Here is a 21429-nt window from a genome sequence, read left to right as displayed (position 1 = left end):
GAAGAGTAATATGAATCCTCAGAACATTTGATATATATCAGATACTTAATTTCAATTTATTTCATCAAAAATTCCTAAAGTACCTGCTATGTGTAGGCACTGAAGATATACTAGAGGAATAGCAATGAGTCTCGCTCAGTCTAGGGACTCCCACAGAGCAATTGGAGACAGGCAAAGAAACAAATCAACATCACTGGGTAAATGTCCAAGAGTAATTACCCAGATGTGGTGGTGGCATCAGCATGGGCCTCCTTGAAAGTGTGGCGGCAGCGTTCAAAGTGCCTCAGGGTTTGCTTGGTGCGTGTTCCGTGCAGAGCAGGGGATATGTGTCAACACCAAGGTCCATAAAGGCGCCATATCTTGGGAAACAAACTCAGCTTTGATGGAGTGCAAAGTTCAGGAACGAGTGGTAGAAGTTGAAGTTGGGAACATGAGCAGGAACTAGATCATAAAGGGACTTGTATGACATGCAGATGAGCTTAAAATTATATTCAAATGCAAATTTGAGACACTTCACAAAGCCAGGTAAGCACCATTTTGGATTCATCATGGAATTTTACTGAAATAAATTTTGGAAATGTCATATATTAGATTTGCAATAAGACATTATATGATAGCTTTCACTTTGAAGTTGTTACTTATCTTGAATATTTGCAAAAGCACTTTTAGACACATACTTAACAATTACGTAAAAAAATACACAAAATATTGTGTGTGTTAGTCGCTCAGTCGTGTCCAACTCTGTGCCCCCATGGACTGTAGCCTGCCAGGTTCCTCTGTCCATGGGATTTCCCAGGGAAGAATACTGGAGTGGGTTGCCATTTCTTCTCCAGGGCATCTTCCCAACCCAGGGATCAAACCCAGGTCTCCTGCACTGCAAGCAGACTCTATACCATCTGAGATACTGGGGAAGTCTGACCAAATTGTTAACCAACATTAAATCTGAGTGGTGAGATGACAGGTGATTTTGTAAAATCATTTTTGTATTTCTGAGCTTTCAAAGAGGACATACTTTATAATCATGGGGGGAAAGATGTAGACGGTGGCTTTTAAAGACAACAGATCTATTTTTAAAGTAGGAATAAGTTCTCCAACAGTCTCCTCAGAGTCTTGTTTCCAGTAAAGTGAAATCTTACTATTAAAAAAAAAGTATCATTACTTTTGATTTTTGTAGTATCTGCCTTTGCTAAGTAATCTTTCTCCTTATGCTGTTTTTCTGATTGTTTGTAAAAAATGTCATCACAGATACACTATTAACCCACTTATGTTGAACTGTGTGAGTCAAACACTGGCAATTTATTTCTTTGTAGACACCAATTATTGGAAATAAATATGGTGATCAGCACAGCGCAGCTGGTAGGAATGGGAAACCCAAAGTGATCGCGGTGACAAGAAGCACTTCCTCCACTTCTTCCGGTTCTAACTCTAATGCCTTGGTGCCTGTTAGTTGGAAGAGGCCGCAGTTATCACAGGTACATAAAAGTTCATAGAACAGAAGAATCAATTTTATGGTACTTGTGAGAACTTGAGAATTTGCCTTATTTTCATCAGTAATCTTAACGTTTGCATTTTTTCTTTCTCTTTAGCGAAGAACAAGAGAAAAGCTAATGAATGTGCTTTCTCTCTGTGGTCCAGAGTCTGGCCTTCCAAAGAATCCATCGGTGAGTAATCATGAAAACCTGTGTAAGTGTTTTAAAAAATCTTAGAGGTGTTAGTCCATGAAGAAACAGAAATCATTGTGTCTCCTTGTTTGCCTTTTCTTAACGATGTTGACTAAGAATGAAAAAACTGTCACTTGCCTTTATGACACTTGGCCACTGTGCTAATTCAGTATTCACACAGTTAGACATTTGCCCAAATTAAAGCTCTGAGCTCACTGATAGAAGAGGCCTGCAGTGGCTCATAGGGCACTGATGCCCCATATTCAGAGTGACCGAGCTAACGGACGGCCTGTTTTGTTTTGTTTTTGGCTGGGCGTCAGGTTGTATTTTCTTCTAACGAGGATTTGGAAGTCGGTGACCAACAAACTAGCCTCATTTCTACAACAGACGACATAATTCAAGAGGAAGAAGTAGCTGTGGAAGATAATAGCAGCGAACAACAGTTTGGCGTATTTAAGGATTTTGACTTTTTAGATGTTGAGTTGGAAGATGCAGAGGTAAGGATGTGGGCTTTCCTTCATAATATTTATAGAATAGCTACAGCTACATGAGAATGAAGGATTTAACCACAGGATTAAACAAGGATTTAATCTTTCCTTGTTCAGGGCAGTATCACGTCAAAAGGTACAAATCTAAGTTGGGAACTAAAGATAATTAGTACAGTTAGTCAATAGCAGAATAAGTCTGAAATAAAAGGAACATCTAATTTTTTCCATCTTTATCTTTCAAAATATAGAGTAAAAATGGATTTTTTTCAAAAGTATTTAATTGAGGGTGTACTTAGACTTAAGTGTTTGCGTAAGCCACACAAATTAATGTGCAGCAGAAGAGTAAACATTTCATTTAAATCTATCGGACAACTTTGAAGAGGGTGGCCCTGAAACCAGAATGACGATTAAGGTGCCTTTGGCGCTCTGGAACACTTTGCTGTGACTGAGATTCTACCCAGGACATCACCCACCACTTTCTTCTTCAGGGTGGAGCTAGCTCTCTCAAATGCCTTGTTTCATTCAATACCAAGGACTCGCTCCTTAAAACTGATTCAGTTTAGAGAAAATTGATAGTTGGGTCAGTTTAGATGCTTCCTAAGTGGAAAGTCCAACTCAAAAGGTAGATTTACTTGCTCACAGAACTGGGCTAGCCCAGAGTCAGAGCTTATTTAGGCAAACCTCAGTGGAGTTTCTGGCTGTTTCTTTGCATTCTCTAAGCTCTGCCTTTCTCTGCAAGTCGGCTTCACCTCAAATGTCCATACATGGCAGTGTTCAGAGAAAGTGAGGGTCACTTCCATAAAGGCTCTCAGGAAAGTGAAGAAGTTAACTCTCCTAAGGTTTTCAGCACACTTCTTGTCACACCTCATTTGGCCCAAATTGAGACATTTGCCAGTTTCTAAAAAAAATAAATGAGCAATAGGATTGCCCATCGCCCTGGTTGTGTCAGGCTGTTTGGGACCTATTCCCATAGCTGACATTAGTCCCCTAAGCCACAGACTCCTAAATCTGAAAAGTTTACATCAAACAGATCACAGAAATGTTCCTCCTAAAATTGTTATAAATGTCTGTCTTCAAGAGCTCCAAATGCCTTACTGTCAAGTATCCACACCATGTCATGCTACACCTCTGTCCAAGGATGTTCAAGTTACTCGTATAACCCATGCGCATTCATCAGTCCTCTTTGAAGGGATGTTTCCTTTGACTCAAATAGGCGAGGTGGAGGAGTGAACTGTAACAGCTTCCACCACGTCACACCATTACTTGTTGATAGGAAACCATTGTATGGAGGTCTTCCTGTGTGCTTCAGCTACTACCACTCCCCTCCTCTCCCCCGCCACCCCGAGGATGTGAGGATATGACCATGGTGCCTCAGGGTCCAGCAGATGCCCTCACACTGGCTCAGGGGTAGCCACTGTTCACCACGTATGTATTCCCAGATGCAGCTGGACAGGTTCTCAGAACCCAGGAACACATATTATTCAGTGTCATAGGGCAGTGGCTTTTAGCCTTTTTTAAAAAACTATAGCCATTGCTAATACATCACATATCACATCTAAGTATATACATATATATAGACACACCTTTAAAAGTTTAAAGAATATGCACCCTTAGTCTATGTACACTGCTATTTTATATTCAATTTTTTTTTTTCTAAAAGAGCAGGTCATCACCCTCCAAAACTGCTGTCACTCCCACAATTTAAAAAACATAGAAAGTTGTAGGAAACAGGAAAAACCTACACAATTAGGCAAGAAAGTGTGATTGGTTCAAGAGACCTGCTGCCCTACCTCACAGGCATAAGCCAGTTCTAAAGTCTTTTGCAGTTATTTGCTTTTTTCAGTTCAGAATTTAGAAGCTCTGAAGGTAGGCTCTTGACATTTTTATAATGGTCAGGTTCTTTCATTTGCCTTTTTTTTTTTTTAAAGATCATTATAATTGCTTTCAAGTTTGTCTGGCACTCTGAAATGTTCCTAGGAATAAATATGGCTTTTGAGTAGAACCCTAGAATGAATTAAAGATGCTTTTGTCTTTTATTCAAGTCACAGTAATTTGAGCTGGTATTAACTTAGGTCTCATAATTAGGCCAAATCAAATGATAAGAGATTTTCTAAAAACCTAGTCTTGCTTTGAACATGGTAATAGTAAATACTTTGCTACAAAATAAACTTAACTGCTAATGAAACTTCTAAAATATTCCCCAGCCTTGAAAGCCCACAGCGTGTACTCATTCATTCCGTAAATGCATATTGAGGGCTGTTGCCACAACTCTGGTTTTGTTATCGCTTTTGCACAGTTGATTTCCACTGTATGTTTCATGTGAAATGAGTATTCCTCTGCTTTATTTAAGAAAAAAAAGATCTGAAAACCTCTATCCTGGACAATCCCTCTTGATAAAGGAATACACATAAGTCAGATTTTGTTAGCCAACTCACTGTAATTTGTCATTTGAGCTTAAGAAAGAGTATAAGAATTATATCCTTATCAAAGGAGGATCAGCTTGGAATAACAGAAACGTAACTTAGATAAATCCGTAAGTGGGGCAAAGCAGAAACTTGCTTGTTTCCTATTGACCTTTTGAAGTTGACCTAGGTTATGTTTTGATAACTGTGATCTTGATTTTAAACTCCTCTTTAGCCAAAAATTACCACTGGATTTAGCTAGAACCATGCTACAGTCTAAAATAATTGTTGAACCTGTATGTTGTCAACTGAATGTGGGTATTTTAAGTCGGTTTTGCATTGTATCCAGTATTAAATCTATGTAAATTTTAAAGATTTCCTGAAGTTTGTGTTGCCAGAGTGTATCATAGAAATGTTGTTTTAAGTGTCTGTCTTTTTTTCCACGATATATTCTACATAAAAAAATAATGTGAATCACGTGTTGACTTCCTGCACAAAGCTTCATCCAGAGCTTGAATCAGTCTTTGGGTTTGAGAATCACCGAGCATTTTTTCCCCACAAGTGTAGTGTATATTTACACGTGTGTCTTCGTTCTTTCTAATTCTGTGTGTTTTCCTTTTTGCTATCCAGGAGCTGCAGGTAAGTTGCAGCCTGGCGTTCTGGATTATTTATTTGTTGTCATCTGTGAACGTATTTGTCTTCTTTGTGGTCTCATTTGTGTTTGTGTATTAGAGTAGAAATGGCCTAGGTAGTCGATTTAGTTGGTCGCCCCTAGATAGAAAGTCAAGAGAATCCTATTCAGTTAAAACAGGTCATCGACCACATACTTTGATCTCTTTAAACATTATAAATATTGAGTGATGTTTTAAAAGTTTCAAAAAACTGAAGGGCTGATTGAATCTCTGCTTATGACAATACACTGAGTATTTTTCATCTGGGTGTATGTTCTCCCAGTGTATTACCTTCCCTATATTTATAAGCTTGTGTTCGAGGTCTTAGAAATGACGCCTTGCTTTTCCAGGGTGAAAGTATGGACAACTTCAACTGGGGAGTCCGCAGGCGCTCACTGGACAGCATCGACAAAGGGGACACACCGTCGCTCCAGGAGTACCAGTGCTCCAGCAGCACGCCCAGCCTGAACCTGACAAACCAGGAGGACACAGACGAGTCCTCGGAAGAGGAGGCGGCGCTCACAGCAAGCCAGATACTCTCACGCACGCAGATGGTACACTTAGCTTTCTGTACAGTGACAGCTGGTCTCCTCTTTGTCTTCACTTCCAACTTAGTAATTACCATTGCTCGATATTCGGATTTTCATTTCCTTCTGGGTAAAATGCATGTGCTGAAATGAAAACACAAGGCTGTAGCAGCAATGGAGTGTTCCATGATTCATGGTGGAACTAAGCATTTCATCTGTGCACCCCTTGGGCTTTCCAGGTGGCACAGTGGTAAAAGAATCCACCTGCCAATGCAGGAGATGCAAGAGACTCGGGTTTGACCCCTAGGTTGGGAGCAAGGGGAGCACTGAAGGGGCAGTGGCAACCCACTTCAGTATTCTAGCCTGGAACATTCCATGGAAGAGGAGCCTGGTGGGCTATAGACTATGGGATCACAGAGTCACATGATTGAGCACAGACAGCACCTCTGAGCTGATGAGACGTATTTTCTGTTGCTTCTCTCCTAGTCACAGTGAGCTACGCTGGGCACTTTTAGAGGCCTTCGCCCTGAATGATACGTTTTGGTATCAGTGCAAACACCAGCACTGGTTAATTCTCCATCTGCTTTTCTTTCCTTGTCAGTGTGGAAAGAGAGAGCACAACTTTGCTCCCTTTGCAAGATCAAGTCAGTTATATGGAAGTTCTGACTTACATTCCAAGGGTGAGTGGCAGAGATTCAGAGAGAGAGAGAGAGAGAGAGAGACGAGAAAATGAAGGCTATAAGCATCATCTGTGTGTTCCAAATACTGAGTGAGGGGAAGGCTGAACTTGCAGTGGCAGTAGGTTAGAACTTGAAGATGGCAGAACAAGGAGAGAGCAGGGGTGTGGATTAGCCATCAAGGCCCATGCGATGAGGAATCAGCTGGTGAAGACCAGGTGGCAGCCACATTACAGCCCTCTTATATGAGGGCCTTTTTTCGCACCTCTGTTTAATTTGGCCCATCCGCATCACACTCAGTCTGCTGGTAAAGTGCTGGCAGTGCTGTTGAATGGCCAGGCTGAGCTGGCCTTTAGACAACATGTACAGTTGTCGGTTTGTGGCCGGCTTCTTGTCACCTGCCCTGTTTTGGCATCTCACCATTATGCCGATGTGTCTTTCCCTAACTCCCTGTCACGTATTAAGTGATAAGCTGTTGCTGACACAGTAGCAGCAGTTACCACTTGCTGAGTGTCTGAGACACACCAGGCCCTGGTCACAGTGTTCTACATGGATTAGTCACTATACCTCTCCCCTCAAGTACACGAGGTAAGCACAGTGATTGCAGCTCTGTAGACTAAGTGACTTGTCCCAGGACACACAGCCTGTAAGTGCATTTGAGCAGGGTAGTCTGGATGCCACCTAAGGCTTGCTCCTCCCCAGGACTGTGTGCATTTAAAGGAACGGTGAGTTGCTGGCAGCAGTGACTCACTGAATGAGGCTCAGACCCTCCCGGGGCCAGACCGGAGGCTCAGAGACTAGCATCGTGCCACCAAACCACTGTGGAACTATGGTCATTACCTATCTACCCTCTCCTTTAAAACAGGACTCCTGGCAGCACCTGCCTCGGGGGAATTTCATGGGGAAGTCAGTATAGTAAGTGCTGAACAAAGGTTAGCTTCCATGAGAGCCTTGGAGCAGAACTGTCTCTTCATAAGGCCAACCCTAGTCATAGCGGTATGCATGCATGCTAAGTCACTTCAGTCATGTCCGACTCTTTGCGATCACATGGACTGTCGCCCGCCTGGCTCCTCTGTCCATGGGATTCTCCAGGCAAGAATACTGGATTGGGTTGCCATGCCCTTCTCCAGGGGATCTTTCTGACCCAGGGACAGAACCTGCATCTCTTATGTCTCCTGCACTGGCAGGCGTGTTCCTTGCTAGCAGCACCTGGGAAGCCCAGTTATAGTGGTAGTGAGTTTGGAAGAGAATCTGATGCTACTTCCTCCTCATAGAGGGAGAAAATTAGCTTCTGCTTTTATCTACTCAAAATCATGAACTTGATTTTCCTTATGTTAAATACTGACCCATGAAAAATGTATAGCCCTGCTTAAAAGAAGAAAAATGGTAGTGTTTTCTTTGTTCTAATTGATTACTGCTAGTTTTCAAAGAACATAAACCCACTAATGCTGGCCTGCCATTTCAGCTTTATTGTCCTAACTCTTTTTGTCTTATTGAAGTTCTGTCGTATTGATTTGTGGTTCAGTAAGTTAATGGCCAGTTCAGACTTAAGCACCTGCCTCCAGTTAACACTGCTTCTTGAGAATCCACTGAGTGCTTGCGCCAAAGCCACAGGGAGGCAAAAAAAGCCCCTGCATTCGCGAATCCTTAGGCCAACTGAAAACATAAGACATTACCATAAAAATAAGAATTTTAGATGAAGATTACCAGAGTCATATAGAGCTCTTCCATTTTGGTGGTTTCTATTCAGCAAAATTTAATCCGTGTTAATGGAGACTTCATTTCTACTGATGAACTAGCTGCTTGCATTAATCGCACCAATTCTGATACAGACTGAAATGAGGGGGAAAGGTGGTCTTAGGAAGTCAAAGAAGCTCTTTATAACTATGGCTTCAGAATATCTTATGACACAGGTTTCTTGTAGCCTTAGTGACCATCGCCAACTCCTAAATAAATTTCCTTATTTTACTGTCTCTCCTTTCAGTTAAATAACGATTCTGCTGCAGACGAAACCCTGCCGGACCATTCTGATTTACTTCTTCAGTCTCAAGATTCCACTGGCAGCCTCTCCACAGAAGAAGTGCTGCAAATCAGAGATGAGACCCCCAGTTTGGAAACTTCTCTAGATAAGGCTAACAGCCAGCTGCCTGAGGTGGGGAGTCATGGGGGCTGGTGCATGGCCAATCTGGGCTCTTTTTAGCAATCTGTGATACCCCTTGCTTTTCTTTCAAAGGAGTTTTCATCTGATATGCTAATTATTTGATTTGTTTGCAGTATTTCTAACCTGTTGGTTAAGTGATTTAGTCCAACTGAAATAGTCAAATCTGATCACTGAAGAAAAAAAAAAAGTGATGGATTAAGGAAATGACCTACAGGTTAAAAATAACCCTAAGTGTTTTTAATGAGCATCTCCTGCTGCAGAACGTGATTAGGTTAATGTACCGGCGCTTCTCCGGGGATGGGAGCATCTTCTCGGGTGCTGAAGGACTGCTTTTGTTTTTTTCTTCTCTTTTTGCTTTGTATTTGGGTTTTTTTTTTTTTTTTTTTTTCGTGATTGGTGCTGTAATTGGGATGAAAACCTCAGGCCAGCTGTGTTAGCGATTGGTTAAATGAAACCTTTTAGAAAGACTGTGGAACTACCAGTGTTATGTTTTTTGGAAAGGCCTGTGAGAAGTAAGCCAGATTCCAAGCTAATGACCAAAACTAAGTGAGTATTCGTTTTCTTAGTTGCTTTTTTAAGACTACTGTAGATATCTCTTTTTAAAAAACTGTAATTGCTATAGCTCTTTCATATGTGCTGTTATGCCCTGGTATCAGGAAAATACTACACTTTTTTCAGTGTTAACCAAATTAATATAGTTATCAGAGCAAGACCAGTCTAATTATTAGATCTTATTGTCTGAGTAAGGAGAAATCTCATGTTCTTGTGATTACGCCAACAGTGTATCATACGTCTTTACAGTAAGCAGATGTATTTTGAAATGAAGGCTTTTGGGGGGTAGCTTTTTTAAATGTTCATATTAGTATGGCTCAAGCTTAGATAACTCAACAAATATTCGTTGAGATTTACTAGATGCTGGGCATTCCATTAAGTGCTGAAAAGATGCGTAAAGCATGACGTTGTCCTCAGAGTGTCCACTGGCTATTAAGGGAGAGAAGTTTTTTTAAAAAAAGCACTGCAGGTCAGTATGAGAAACTCAGAACCAGACATGCTCAAGGCTTTGTGAAAACTCAGAGTGAGAACCAATCAGCTGTGCATTAGGGGTTATGTGGCATTTGAGACACTGCAGGCAGAGGGACATGGTATAGAAAGACACGGCCATGTGAAACAACATGGAATGTGCAGGCAGCAGCAGGAATCACTCTTTGTAGAGAAGAGGAGGAGCAGCAGCAGCAGGAGGAAAGACGGATGGACCTAAGACACGCTGGGTTCCACTAAAGGCAGGCTTTATTTGAAACAATAGGAAGTCATGAATTTTCATTCTTTCCAAAGATGCCAATTATGTGCCAAGCCCTGTCCCAGATACCTGGGTGGGAATACCCAGGGCACCCAAGCACTCAGTCATTTAAGCATCTTTGTTTACTGAGCCCTGCCATGTGCTAGGCTCTGTCCTAGCCCTAGGCACACAGTGCTTTGTGGAACAGACAAAGGCTTCTGGTTTATGGAGCTTCATTTGAGCAGGAGAGACACAGTAAACAGGTAAAAACATAAAATATCAATGATATATCAGAAAGTGATCCCTTTTCTACCCATATTAAGAAAATCTAATGAGAATATGGACTTGGTGAGGGAGACACTTAGGTAGGGTAGCATCTGGTGGAAACAAGTGATGAGAAGGAGCCAGTCATTGTAAGTGTGGAGGAGGGGAGTTCGGGGCCCAGGAAACAGGAGTGGAAAAGGCACCCATGTATCTGAAAAGCTAAAATGTCAGCCTGTGGGCCTGGAGTGCAGGGAACCTGAGAGCGTGGCATTGGGAGAGAAGGAGCTGGAGGGGACCAGGTGCTCACAAGGGTGATCTTAGAAGCCACACAGCGGGCAACAACTAGAGGATTTTAAGCCCGAAGGACACAATCTGATCGTGTTTATTTTTTTCAATCTTGGCTTTTTTGTGGAAAAGTGAGTGTGTTCTCGTACCTGTACCTCCTCCATGGAGCTTGCAGTCTGTCATCAGGCAAGGTTATAGTTTGACCAGTGTTTTAGTGGAGGGAGGGCTGGAGAAGGCTGAGATGAAGAGACACACCAGAGGCATATTAGCAGGAGATAAGGGGCCATAACTGACACAGTGCGTGGACAGGAAGGTGTTTATGAAGGGAGCAGACAGTGTTCAGAACTGCACCTGAAGTAGACTATATTCCTTTCAGTATGGGAAGGCTGTGACGTGAGCATTAGCTACTCATTGATCATCTGATCTGTTGTGTCCAGGATAGCTCATAGCATGTTATAAGTCAGCAGACATTCTCATTAGAAACAATGGAAAATAGCTTTTTAACAAAAGCGATATGGTTAATGGTCCTGTGTTTTAACTACAAAAATAGTGAACAAACAGGAAAGTCTTTTAGTTTTGGTTATTAAAATAGCTGTATTCATAGTAAGTGAGTAAGCTACCTCCTGGAAGTCATTCACATTGATTGGAAATGAATTGGAAATTCATATGTATTCCCATACATACTGGAAATTGTGTTATTTCAGATGAGTCATTCATTTATCCAACAGTATCTAATGGGCCTACTTCCGACGCATTATCAAGTTCCCAAGGACACTTTTTTTTAAATGAAGGAAAAACGCTTTAATTTACTATGTTTTTTCTTTTTACAATAGTGTGTTTCCTTATCACTATAAACTTTGTAACACTGACAGAGGAGAATGGGGATATTTTTTGAAACATACTATTTCATTTAAAAATAATTCTGTTGACATAAAAATTCACCAGAAGAACAGTTGTCCACAAGAGTATGATTCAGGTTTGTGTCTGTTGGATATGTTGGCCTAGTTTGTTTTTCCTGGTGTGACAAATAGTGTCACGTAACCCAAAATTGCCCCTTTAAAGAAAGTATAAAAGCACTAATAAATAAAATCATAATCCTACTGTATAAAGTTATATATGAGTTACAGATACTATACATATCGCTATAAAGCAATTTCTTAAGATAAGGAAAGCAGTTAATTTCACTGGATGAAATATTTTATGAACTAAAGAAAAAAATTCCTAGAAATGTTTATTTGAATTTCTGCCCTTGAATTTTGTTAATATTAGGAAGCCATAATAGGCTAAAGCATTCTACCTCAAGACAGAAAACTTAGAGCTCAGGTTGCCTGCCTGCAATGCGGGAGACCCAGATTCAAACCCCAGTTTGGGAGGATCCCCTGGAGAAGGGAATGGCAACCCACTCCAATATTCTTGCTTGGCTAATTCCTTCTAGAAGGGATTATATCCTTGTGTTTATCAGAAGAACCTCCACAGAGGGATTTCTTCTAGTATTTATAATAGTTTAGATACCAATTCATGCATGCCAGAAATTATATTGCTTATACAAAATCAAACTTTGAAAGTGTGTGTGTGTGTGTGTGTGTGTGAGGGACAGAGACAGAAGGAGTCGTTGTGCAATAAGGTAATGTTCAAGAAAATTTGATTCTCACCATTTACATATAATAGTGGAATTCATTCCATTAGCCAAAAAGTTCTCTCTTCATGAAATCCAGGAGTTACTAGAAAATTTCAGCATACATTATAATTTTAGATGAAACATGTATTTTCAAATTATTATTCAAGAACAAATAATAATACCTGTGTTTATAGGTATACAGTAATGAAAACCAATACCTGTGTTTACAGGTATACAGTAATGAAAAGTAATGGCATTAAACCAAGAAATTTGGTGGTGCATCATTTCAGTACGATATGTTCAAACTGATGCCCAAGGAAAAATTAATACCAATAAAAATTCTAGGTGTAGCAGTGTCTTCGGCACTGTTACTCACAGTATCTTTCCAAGTAACTAATTCTTAGTCATTTAATGGCCAAATCTTTAAGAAGAAAATTCAGATGGAAACCTTAAATAGAGTGTATTGAATATAAACTATTGCACCAAATAAGGAATGATTATACCATATTATTTATAAAGCACCATCCTGTGAAGACTCAGAGTTTGTACTTTCTCTCCATAACTATCCCTTAGTATACTTCGTGTTTTCCTGCCGCGTTTCTGTGCCTTTAGTATCTTCTAGGTCCTTTTCCCATCTGTCTTAGCTTTGGCTGCTGTAACAAAAATTCCATCACCTGGGGTGGGAGGGGCTTATCAACAACAGAAATGCATTTCCCACAGTTCTGGAGGCCAGAAACTCCAAGATCAAGGTGCCAGCCAACTGCTGTCTGGCGCAGGCTCTCTTCCTGGGAGCTCTTCTTGCTGCGTTCTGACATGGTGGGAAAGAACAGAATAGCTCTTTATCCTCTTCTTTTAAGGGTCTGATCTCATTCATGAGAGTTCTCACGACCTAATCACCTCCCAAGGTCCCCACTTCACCACCCTATTGGGGCTTAGGGTTTCTGCATATGAATTTTGAGGGGACAGAAACATTCATTGCACTATTGCTACCCCATCTTTGTCATACCTTTCACTTACCATACTCTACTGTATATTATTGTGGTTTGCATAACTAGCCCCATATTAGTTTGCACACTAATTGTAGTTCGTTATTAATTTATCTCAGAGCACTCAGCCCAGAATCCTTCATTTTATACATGAATTTACAGGTGAGTAAATTAAGACCTGGCCTTCCCCAGAGGCTCAGTGGTAAAGAATCCACCTGTAATACAGGAGATGCGGAGAGAGGGGTTCAATCCCTGGGTCGGGAAGATCCCCTGGAGGAGGAAACGGCAACCCACTCCAGTAGCCTGAAGAATCCCGTGGACAGAGGGCCTAGAGGGCTCCAGTCTATGGGGTCGAAAAAGAGTCGGACACGACTGGGCAACTAAACAACAAAGGCCCAGACTGGTCTAAGGTCAGGGGCGCTGGATTTCACTTTTCATAATTTGGAAGGGAAAATTGTATTTTCATCTGTGAGAAAGAGGTGAGAAACTGCAGTTTGATCAGTAGTAACCTTAGGTCTAAGTCCTGAAAGAAACTGAGAGACCGTTAAGTGCTTATTTTCAAACTGATTGAACTAATGTCCATGCGAATTAAAACTGGTGCTGATATGTCATGATCTACACCCTGGAAGGATTTTTCTTTTTCAGTAGTGGTAGCTCATTTACTCAGCCAACACCTGTTGAACTTTTACTCCAAGCCAGGCACATGTATCAACATTATTTCAGTAACGTTACAATGGATAGGGGGGAAAAATGCCACAACACGCTTTCCGTTATCATTTCCCTCATTGATAAGTGAGTTTATAGTTCATTTAATTCTCAAGAGTACAACAGTCTAAAATTTTCCAGCATTTTCTGAACTCAACTCAGTGGTGAAGATGTCTCAGTACTCAAATCTAAATAAATTATTATAATCTTATTACCTGAAAGCAAATCATACATCCCAGGTATCCAGCTCAGTTATTCCAGTCAGGCTGCTCTCGTCATTTCTGTTCAACAGCATCCTGACTGGTCAAGACCTGTTCGTGATTCACAGGTAGCCCCGCAGAACCAACGGGTTAAGCATTTTGAATTACCTCCCCTTCTTACATCTAGAATTCATTGGAGAATAAGTTCTAGCATAATGAAAGAAATGACATTTCCATAAGAGAATTTATAGTTGTAATATAAAGCTCTACCTATGGAGAATTAGAATATGCGGGAGAGAAGATATTTCCCCAAAGGATATGTTTCTAAGTAAACAGCTGAGTCCTATTGAAAAAAGATCTCCTTGATGTTTCTGTGTGGCAGTTGGTGATACACTTTAATTTCAAAGGGTTTTAAACTGGAAACTATTAAAAAAAAAAAAAAAAAAAAGAACAATTTTATGTGATCAGAGTCCAAAACTCCAAAAATCAGACTGTGTAAATGAAGATTGCCTAATAAAATAAATGTAGATTGGTGGCAACAGTCATTTATTCTGTGTTGGTAAAATTTGCTTTTTAATGTTTTAAAAGTCTGTAAAAAAAAAAAAATACGATTGTTTTTCAGGATACAAGTTCAGTATTAAAGGAGGAACAGGTTCTTACCGCCTTTGAAGATGATGGGTCGTATATTATTCAAGAACAGCAGGACTCTCTTGTGTGTCAAGGGATTCTGGATCTAGAGGAGACAGACCTGCCGGAGCCTCCAGGTCCTGAGAGCTACCCCGGGTCAGTCTGTGAAGAAGACGTCACCTTAGCTCTGAAGGAACTAGACGAGCGGTGCGAGGAGGAGGAAGCAGACTTCTCGGGGCTGTCTAGGTGAGAATACAGTGTTGCAGACACGGTGATGAGGGGATGCTTCTACCCTGTCCCCTCCCAAACATGACCCTCTGTTCCAGTAAACTGACTTTCATTTCTGTGTACATTTTAAAGGTAAAATGAGCTCCTGCCATGGTTTTACTCTCTGTTACTGCCGTTCACTTAAAGAAAAACAAGTAGGCCATTCTCAGAGCACAGTGAGGGGCAGTCTATATTTAGAAGTACACCAAACACCTATTTGGGCAGAATGCCAGTGCCCAAGTGCTGAAATCCATATTGGGCCGTGGGTGGAGCCAAGTATCACAATTATGGAAGGAACTTCTGGATACCACAACAGATCTGAAATATATTCCAAAAATTATAGTCTTATTACCAATAGTTATAATGTTTGACTTATATAACGGGCAGAAGTATCATTTCTTAGTACTGTCAAATGTTAGAGTGCTCTTTTTAAATGTTTATGCATCATACATTCAAAATTACCACGAAGTATGAAGAAATCTCACACAGGACTTTTTTCTACTCACGGGCTGACGGAATTGTGAAAGTTGCTCAGTCATGTCCAACTCTTTGTGACCATATGGATTATAAAGTCCGTGGAATTCTCCAGGCCAGAATACTGAAGTGGGTAGCCTTTCCCTTTTCCAGGGAATCTTCCCAACCCAGGGATCAAACCCAGGTCTCCCACATTACAGGCAGATTCTTTACCAGACAGAATTGAATGATCAATTATTACATAAAGTTCTTAAAGGAAATTTTGGTGGCTTATGTTACTTAAACACAAAATAGTTCTTCAGTGATGAGAATTATGATGTAATCTATATCTACTGTTTTGTTTTTATATTTTTAATTTTATAAATATTTGTAGCTCAAAATAATGTTCTTTATAAAGACATCTAATTTAATGCATTATCTATCAGTATATCTATTTCCCTATTCAACAGTTTGAAGCTCATATAAAATTTAATATTTAATGATCAAGTATATCAGAGTTTTACTCCTACAATAAAAGCTTTTTATTTATACTTCAAGTGATAACAGTGTTTTAATATATACAGCACATAAGGAGGTGTTTCATTCTCAGTATAGCTAGAATGTTCACCTGTATTTGAAAGTGTACACTCAGATATTAACAAAGGATCCTGGTCACACATGTTGTTCATGTCACTGACTTGGCTATGACAGTAGCCTATGTACTCACTCATCATTGATCATACACGAATTCAGAGAAGTCAGGAATGATGCAGTGATAGATACTCAGATATCGGGCTTTCTAAAAGGCTGCAGACAAAAGACTTGACTTTGGCCAAGTACTAAAGATGAAACAATAAGTAGAACATCCTTAGTAAATACAGAGGTGTATCTACTCAAGGTTACAGGATACATTTTCTTAAAATCAATCACCATAGTGACATCTTAAAAATTAAATTTTTTGAGGTAGAATTTAAGTTTTCACTTCACATGTCTGCTTCCTTTTGACCTTTTCTCCCCAGTCTTTTCAGATCCCTCTCTTCTATATGAATTGCTCCGTAATTTCTGAATGGCCTTGTGGAGGCCTGTAATGTGAAATACACAATTTTAAGACCTTGAGTAACACATTTCTTTATGGAGTCTGGCTCCAAACACTTCTTCAAGACCCAGGGTCACACGTTTCTTTATGGGATGCTCAACCCAAATACCATGTATACCTTTTTCTCCATTGTCTTATATTTGTGTGTATATATTATCTGACTGTGGGGATTATAGATTCCTCAAAAAAAATGGCCAGGTCTTCTATTTCTTTGAGTCAGATCTGTTACTGCCACACTGCTGGGCACATAGCATGCGTCATGGCTTTATAATACTGGGTTTGGTCCCATAGAACTGGCCTCAAATTCTGGCTCTGTCATTTCCTACCCAGCAGCCTAGGCACATCATTTAACCTCACTGAACTTTTTGTCCTTCACTGGTAAAAATCAGAATAATTGCACTTAACTGTCATAGAGTTTCTGTGAAGATTGAATGAAAACAGCCCATGTAAGGCACCTAATATATAGCCCTTGACACAAAAGTACATGACAAAAACTTAAAAAGTATCATGATTGCCAATTTGGGCCTGTTCAAATAAAAAGACTCTGAAATTGACCATTTAAAATGAAGTCATTCTAGGCTATATTAGTCATAGAAGTTACTGAAATTATTCCATAGCCCTGGCATATTGTAGGATTGCTCAGTCACTTCAGACATGTCTGACTCTTTGCAACCCCATGGAATGTAGCCCTCCAGGCTCCTCTGTCCATGGGATTCTTCAAGCAAGAATATTGGACTGGGTTGCCATGCCCTCCTCCAGGGGATCATCCTGACCCAGAGATTGAACCCATGTGTTCTGTGTCTCCTGCATTTCAGGTGGATTCTTTCCCCATTGAGCCACCTGGGAAGCCCCATTGTAGGATGAAGTTGTTTTAAGGTGGTTGTGTGAAATCAGATTTCTAAATCCAAAGATGCTAGAAAGAACAGGCTGAGAATCTGCTTATTCATGCTTTCTCACAAAATTTAGGTGGTCGCCCGTTTTCTGAATCAATATGTGCACATATGTAAGAAATAATGTTAGGTGATTTAAAGTATTTTAAATAATTGAGTGTATTCTTTTAAGATAATATTATGACGACTGTGTATGTGTTAACAGTCAAGATGAAGAAGAACAAGATGGTTTTCCAGAAGTACAGACATCACCTCTGCCATCACCATTTCTTTCTGCCATCATAGCCGCTTTTCAGCCAGTAGCATATGACGACGAGGAAGAAGCCTGGCGCTGCCACGTCAATCAGATGCTGTCTGACACCGACGGGTCCTGTGCAGTCTTTACTTTTCACGTGTTTTCTAGGCTGTTTCAGGTCAGTACGGTTGAAGACTTCTGAATTCGTACTACAGTTATCGGATAAAATTACGGGGTTTTATCTAAAATCAGTATCTCAAATTTTAATATTCTCACTAGTTTCCTTTAAAGGTTTTTTATTTTCCTAAGATAGTGATAATTTAAATTTACATTTTAATATGACATTATACAGTGACTAGTACAGGTACTTCCCCTAAGGTAATTAGAGTAAAACTTCAAAATAACATTTGATCAAATTCTGGAATATGCTAGACACCTCCAGGGACACCAAAGAAATATAAAGGCGGGTTCCTGCCTTTAAGGAGCTTTCAGTCAGTATCATAAGACAATGTATCATAAAGGGTTCACTTCATTGGCACTTTCATTACTATGTGGGGACCTTAAAATTTTTAACCAAGGCTGCTTCCATCCCTGAAAGTAATATGAGCTAACATTTATTCAGTACTCACTATATGTAAGGCACTAAGCTAAATGTTTTACAGTAAGTAATTCTTACAACAGACCTACGTAATGTATTTTTAGCATTCTGTAGCTAGGGAAACCAAGGCTGACATTTAAGTCATTATTTTCCCAACTGCCTGCCACCTTTCCACCCTACCTAAGCAAATTTTGCCCATCTTAGAAGACCCAGCTCGGTACATAATCTCGCTGAAGTTTTCCCAGCCTTCAGTCTTTCCCTTCTGAAAGTTCTTCAGTGCTTATTAACTGGAGCATTTATTTACTTAACTTTGTAGTTTTGCATTGCTACTTGGTTTTCTATTTATATTCTTTTCTTTCCAGAGATACAAATTTCTCCATGCGTGAGACTGTGGCTTATACTTTGTTTTAAATTAATCATAATGCCACCTAATGGTGCTACACGTATACATGTAGGTACACATCCAAGTATTTGTATAGTAATTACATTGCTGATATAGCATCTGATTCATTCAGTGTTCACTATGGTTTAGGCCCTGATGGTTTTATGTTCAATATTCTTGAGTTTTGAGAAGATACTGCCCTTGGTGCGTTTTGATGACTTCAGTTCAAGTCAGCAGGAGAGTAAACTATCCAAGGAGAGTAAACTACTTTTACTGAAAGTTTCACTTGGTAGAATTTAACTTCGGAAGATCTAATTCCTCATGCATGTGAGGGCTTTATTTCCAGCAATATCTAGCATGTACTCCTCTCTGGGGAGACGAATAGCATGTATCATTAGTTTCTCTTTTCAGGAATACTATACAATAAATCCTTGATCATTTTTAGAAATTACCATGTTTCCTAAAGAAGTGCCTAAAAATAAGGATTTACAGATTGATTTTTAGGGTTCTACATATATCACTACAATCATAGTTTTAGAATAGAAGGTTGCTCTAATTATAAATGATGCTTTTTTACTTAAAGATTAAAAAAGGCTTTCATATGAAATACATTTCCTTATATTTTCTCCACAGTCAATTCAAAGAAAGTTTGGGGACATAACTAATGAGGCAGTCAGCTTTCTTGGTGAGAGTCTGCAGCGCATTGGTGCCAAATTTAAAAGCTCATTGGAAGTGATGATGATGTGTTCAGAATGCCCAACAGTCTTTGTGGATGCTGAAACAGTAAGTTTTTACATGAGGCTTACTTTATCATAAAAAGTAAACTAGAATGGCATCACTCAGTAAATGGTCTTTTTTAAGGTAATTCAGAATTTTAAAGGTTCATATTTTCAACTTGATTATAAATATCTAGAAAAATATAGTTCCCATGTACTGTATGCAGTGACTTGTGACTGTTTCTGATTCTGACCTCTTCTTGCCCTCACCTTTCGTAGAGTCCTGGATGGGAGAGCTAAAGAATCATGCTTAGAGATGCATACTTTTCCCTGATTCCTGAATCAAAGCTCACAGGAGAGGGCTAGACACATTTCCACTACCCCCACCCCCACCCCCGCCCCACCACCACCATGAAGAACCCAGAACTCCCTGGTCTTCTCCACTTGTCTCCAAGCACATTTGTAGATTATGTATTAAGACAGTTAAAGAATTATGGTTTAAAAAGCTTCAAGTGTATTACTGTTAAGGTATTCACTGGTGGGACATGCCACTTTTGCCTGAGCCAGGTTTTGAAAGCATTAGAAGGCATGCTTACCCTTTCTGACATTCCTGAAACCACACCGCACTCCTCTGTTTCAGTGAAAGGTCAGTCCTTAGTACAGGACAGTGGACAGTAGGGGACGCTGCCTTAAGTTGGCTTGAAAATTCACTAACCCATAAGCCCAAAGGTTTTGGTCTCAGGATTGTGATCAGAAATGGTGACCTGGATCAATGTGTTTCTGATTTGACAGCTGATGTCCTGTGATTTGCTAGAAACACTAAAGTTCAGTGTTTTGGAGCTGCAAGAACACCTGGATACTTATAATGCCAAAAAAGAAGCAGCTGAGCAGGTCAGTCCCTTTTTACAATGTAAAAAAAAAGAGTTACTTGTGTCACTAGACATGCTAACCTGGCAGAATAGCCGAGAGGGAAACAGGACCTCTTGCCACTTGCCTCAGGTTGTGCTGAGAATGGTGGGGAACTTGGAGCTGCCTGTCCAGTAAATCCCGATCTTCAGCTTTTAGAAACTGGCCTTCTAAGCGTCTTAGAACACAATGGAAAACTCGCTTTATAAAAAGCTTCTGTGTGGAGACTGTATAGCTGCTGTTAACATTGCAAGTAGGAATATAAAAGCAGTATTTGCCTGAGCAACGCATATGATGTTGTGGTCCAGAAAACCCGCCACTTGTGACGAACTGGTGATCTTTTTCCCGTGATGTGTATGTGTACATGGGCAAGCAAAGGGAGAAAGGAGCATGTAGTAGACTATAGATACTGCCTGCACACAAATGTTTCTCTACCTCCAGTCTGGCACTGCAAAACACAGCCAGCAGTTCTGATCCCTGAGGGCAAATCCAGCATGCTGTTTTCAATGGCAGGGGCAGAAAAACTTAAAGGAAAAAAATGGTTCTCGTTTACACACAAACTGCAGACAGGTATTTTTTCCCTAGGAGGCTGATCTTTCTTTAGTAAGTACTAAATATCTACCACATGTAAAGGCCTATGAAGAATGAAATGTCAAACCTGGTTCTTATTCCCTAAATATTCTAGATAGGAATATTTAGGAATAGAAGTCTTTGTGCTTTATGTAAATAATTAGTAACAAATAATTAGTAACCAAAGTAGGGATTATAGTATAAATAAAAGTACTGGCAATTAAAGAGACTTCCCAAAGTCATGTAGGTCTAACAGAGAATGGGTACAAACCAAATCTATGATTTCCAAGAAGTCACTTCTGACCTACAGCCAGTAAGACCAAATCATATACTTTACAGCAGAGGTACTGTTGCAATATGGTGGGACAAGAATGTTCTTTCCAGAAAATTGTGCTGAATCAATTAAAATACTTGTATGGAAGAGAAAAATGAATTCGATTCCTTCATAAGTAATCATGTCACTATTTTTTATCCTATCCCTTCCTTTGCTTCCTTTCTTCTTTTCTATCAAACAAGTATTTTTCATTATTCAGTTTTTGCCCCTCTAATAGTTTTTCAGTTGTATCAATACATTCTTGTATATTCCTTGAGGCTTCTCAGAATCACAAGTGAAAGCCTGGGGTATTCATCAGGACCCTCTCTCTTGGCTGGAGTGAACAGTTTTTGTCTCCCCAGCACCATAAGACCAAAAAGCCTCTGTTTACCTTTTCAGCCTCCCAGATGCCACTGCTGGCTTTCTTAGCCTCTCCTCCTGCGCAGGATAAACAC

The 21429-nt window shown here is 40.0% G+C and overlaps 1 protein-coding gene across 9 annotated transcripts in view; it reads left to right on the top strand.

The window, feature by feature from the left end:
* Positions 1 to 21429, top strand: part of FRYL (FRY like transcription coactivator) — a 267816-nt gene that overhangs the window by 236964 nt on the left and 9423 nt on the right. For 8 of the 9 annotated variants that reach the window (XM_019962715.2, XM_019962717.2, XM_070791414.1 and 5 more), the window contains 9 exons: positions 1311 to 1472; positions 1587 to 1661; positions 1982 to 2158; positions 5573 to 5776; positions 8411 to 8578; positions 14544 to 14794; positions 17460 to 17667; positions 19103 to 19252; positions 19978 to 20076. In XM_019962715.2, coding sequence (XP_019818274.2) covers positions 1311 to 1472; positions 1587 to 1661; positions 1982 to 2158; positions 5573 to 5776; positions 8411 to 8578; positions 14544 to 14794; positions 17460 to 17667; positions 19103 to 19252; positions 19978 to 20076 — 1494 coding nt within the window. Of the gene's footprint in view, positions 1 to 1310; positions 1473 to 1586; positions 1662 to 1981; positions 2159 to 5572; positions 5777 to 8410; positions 8579 to 9010; positions 9134 to 14543; positions 14795 to 17459; positions 17668 to 19102; positions 19253 to 19977; positions 20077 to 21429 lie in introns of those variants that run through there. The other variant, XR_011567188.1, reaches the window with a different exon arrangement.

This window comes from Bos indicus, chromosome 6 (genome assembly GCF_029378745.1).
Source record: "Bos indicus isolate NIAB-ARS_2022 breed Sahiwal x Tharparkar chromosome 6, NIAB-ARS_B.indTharparkar_mat_pri_1.0, whole genome shotgun sequence".
NCBI classification, from domain to species: Eukaryota; Metazoa; Chordata; class Mammalia; order Artiodactyla; family Bovidae; genus Bos; species Bos indicus.
The sequence above is the reverse complement of the archived record's forward strand: the minus strand, read 5'-3'. Positions and strand labels throughout refer to the sequence as shown.